Below are 3,813 nucleotides of genomic sequence, written 5' to 3'. Positions count from 1 at the left end.
GCTGCACCAATTTCTTCCACACTTCGCACAGTTGTCGGCCATGCTACAGCATACCAAATGGCCGAAAATTTTTAAAATCGGACAATAACCACGCCCACATCCCATATAACGGTAATTTAGATAAATACAAAATCTTCGATAAATCAGTAAATAGTAAAGCTAATTTATTCAAAATTGATGCTTGCAACAATTCTTTACCAAGAAATACGTTATTGATAAAATTTTGGAAAATGGGCGTGGCACCGCCCACTTATGATCACATATATGTATCTCGGTAACCGTTCTACCAATTTGTACCAAACCCGGTATGGTTATTGTGCTTGCCACGTAAAAGAAAATTACGGCCGCTTTTCACATAACGGTAAATTTCAGAAATGCTTGAAACTTCAATATTTCGAAATTTAAGGACGCTAATTTACTCAAAATTGATACACCCCGGCTTACTATGTAGCGGTAGCTTTCGACAAAGTGGAAAACATATACTTAATACTTGCGCCGGGTATTTAATGTTCATCGCCGCCCGAACTTAGACTTTCTTACTTGTTATATATATAGATATTGTACGGGCAAACTAATTTGTTCGACCGGCGGCAGTGCTGAGAAAATAAATAAAAACGCAAAAGAGTTCTGCTTAGAATTCAAAATGCAAATGCTCAGTTTTATTTCTTGTAATGTTTACTATTTATACAATACATCACAAAGGTGCATAACGTTATATGCGTCAATATGTATGCCTGAAAATTCCAAATGCAGTCAAACATATTTACTCATCTACACCAGTTTGCGAAAACAATAGCAACTAAAACTACATATGTGCCAAAAACAATAGCCGAATATGTGCATTCATACATATTTACTCAAATTTCAAGTTCAAGGGCGAGCAATTAGAGGTTTGCCTAATTCTTTGTTCTTATCATAGGCAAGTGATAGTGTTTAAGCATTTGCGGGATCAGTGCAGGAGCGTATTCAGATGATAGGTAGTTCAGTGGTGGATCAAAGGGCGCATGCACTAAAAGGCGCATACAACCGAACAGATATATAAATATGTACATATATATTTAGATTGCTGAACCGAACTGACCAAATGTTTTATCCGGGTGGCATCCCTCGTTTACAGTTCTCAAGTTCACGCAGTATTTATGCTGTATACATATTATAAAAAAACTACTTAGTTAACTTTTGACTTTTAATACCCTGAAAATCACAACATATTTCATTTTATTATCAGCGACTAAAAGATTAAAACCTAAATTTAAACGTGACCTTCTGCTCAAAAAATATCACTCAAACTTTGCCTTTTATTTTTGCTATAAAAAAACTCAAAAANGCCCCGCCGCTTCTTCTATAATGCTGGGGTATACTCGCCGTGTCCAGGGTTCGTTACAATAAATTTGTAGTTTCGGGGCTCTGGTAAATCGCAATTTATTAATTTAATTTTCTTAATTTCTATAAAGAACATATAACAAATAACAAAACTTGCTGGCGTCACTTGCAGTGGTTGGGTAACGGCTTCCTGTCCCGCTATGGGCCCGTTAGGCGGTAGTGGCGTGACTTCGCTTCTGGTGAGCAGCGCTCTGTTGACGCCGTTGAGTGGCGCGCTGCTGACGGCGACGGATAGCGCTCTTGCTGGCGCGCTTGACGTGGCGCGGCCGACGACGACGGGTAGCGTTCTTACGGGTGCGCGTGGTGTTGCGCTGCCGGCGGCGACGATGAGAGGCGCTCGGTTAGCGCCGATGAGTAATGCCCTTGTGAGTGGGCTCCGCTGGTGACTGTAAGTAGCACTCTGGTTGGCCCGCTTGGCGTTGCGCTGTTGACGGCGCCGGTTAGCGCTCTTGCTGGTGCGCTTGACGTTGCGCTGCTGACGGATAGCGCTTGGTGTTGCGCTGTTGGCGGCGACGATTAGCGCTCTTTCTGGCACCCTTGGCGTGCGANGGAGCGTATTCAGATGATAGGTAGTTCAGTGGTGGATCAAAGGGCGCATGCACTAAAAGGCGCATACAACCGAACAGATATATAAATATGTACATATATATTTAGATTGCTGAACCGAACTGACCAAATGTTTTATCCGGGTGGCATCCCTCGTTTACAGTTCTCAAGTTCACGCAGTATTTATGCTGTATACATATTATAAAAAAACTACTTAGTTAACTTTTGACTTTTAATACCCTGAAAATCACAACATATTTCATTTTATTATCAGCGACTAAAAGATTAAAACCTAAATTTAAACGTGACCTTCTGCTCAAAAAATATCACTCAAACTTTGCCTTTTATTTTTGCTATAAAAAAACTCAAAAATATTCGATATTTCTTGCTGAAATTAAAATAATGCATTTCTTTGATAATTTGAGAGAGTTTCAAAGATATCTTTGAAAAGACAGTACAATAATTTTTTCACTACATCTTATTAAGTAGCTTTTCATACAGCCTCTGTACTCAGAGCATTCCACGAGAAGCTATTGTACAACTTTTTCCGCCAATCACGTGACATCAATGTTATTTGCTTCTTGTCTATTCACAACGCTAGCAATTGATTACTTATCTTTTATTCAATTTATACCGAACCTGCTGCCAATTATTGTTTCCCCTTTACGTATTAATTTATTCATCGGCTCACAAGCTGAAACCGAAAACGTGCAAAATCAATTTACTGAATTAAAATTTTTTCGAAGTGTGCTTCATTTCCATAAGTAAGTATTTATATATACTTTACATTAAATGTATCAGTAAAAAATTAATTGTTTATCTAGGCTGTACAAATTCCTAGATTTTTATGAAAGGTTCACATAGCTCTTTCTTTTTTTATTGTAGTGCACGACTCCACCGGCAAGATCACTTCGGGGATACTCAATGGCAACATAAATCAGCTGGGTGATTTCGACCAGTGTCTAGGCATCAGCGCCACCACTGGTGATGCAACAGCAGCTAACGGCGATGACGGTGAAGAAATCAAAGGACAATATTGCCTGGCCTATGCGCAGCCAGTTTTGCCACATAAATCGAAGCGTTTGCGCACATTCTTCAAACTAATGCAATCACATGGACCATTCAAGAGTGAATTCAATGATGTAAGTGCATTTCTCTCAATTAGCAATTCAATTATCAGATAATATAGGTAAGAAAAAATGAACTGATTGCACATGATTATCCAATGTGTCGATTGGTTGTAGTGCGTTTGTAGAGATGGCAATGACTAATCATCTGATCGAATTCAGCGATTATCATTTAATTGTATCGTGGCATTCTTTTTTCATCGTAAAAAAACATTTACAGCCGCACTCAGAAACATTCATTTCAATAGCTCCAACGAGCACTTAACTAATGATCGTTAAATCTGTTAATTAATGTGGCATCACTCACTTTTCTTTCAGTTTGAAATCAAATATAAAAATAAAAAAAATAAAACTTTTTAATATACCACGCTTTTATAAATGGACTAAAAAGCAGAAAATAATATTTCTCAGTCCCATAGAATTTGTTTTGATAACTTTTGATTTTGAAATTTTAGCAAAAGTCATTATAAACAATTTATGAGATTGAAAACGAAAAACGTGGAACGCGTGCAGTACAAAANTGTTTTGATAACTTTTGATTTTGAAATTTTAGCAAAAGTCATTATAAACAATTTATGAGATTGAAAACGAAAAACGTGGAACGCGTGCAATACAAAACATTAGATTTAATTGACAACAGTCAAACTACATAACATAGACCTAAAATTTTTACAGCACAAGTATAAATTTGATATCGATTTTAAGCGATCGCTATTCATATATTTATATATCAATTCAAGTCTATTACATGCGCCCC

The 3,813-nt window shown here is 37.4% G+C and overlaps 1 protein-coding gene across 1 annotated transcript in view; it reads left to right on the top strand.

The window, feature by feature from the left end:
• The window catches only part of LOC108362495 (uncharacterized), a 160,384-nt gene extending 157,256 nt beyond the window's left edge, over positions 1-3,128 (top strand). The window contains exon 3 of the mRNA XM_017615504.1: positions 2,815-3,128. Within this exon, the coding sequence (XP_017470993.1) occupies positions 2,815-3,113 (299 nt within the window). The 3' untranslated portion in view covers positions 3,114-3,128. The remainder of the gene's footprint in view (positions 1-2,814) is intronic.
• The last annotated feature ends 685 nt before the right edge of the window (positions 3,129-3,813 follow it).

The sequence above is a fragment of the Rhagoletis zephyria genome, unplaced genomic scaffold (genome assembly GCF_001687245.7).
Source record: "Rhagoletis zephyria isolate East Lansing unplaced genomic scaffold, Rhagoletis_zephyria_1.1 Rzeph_scaffold_01025, whole genome shotgun sequence".
NCBI lineage: Eukaryota > Metazoa > Arthropoda > Insecta > Diptera > Tephritidae > Rhagoletis > Rhagoletis zephyria.
Note: the sequence above shows the minus strand (reverse complement) of the source record. Positions and strands in the feature narration are given on the sequence as shown.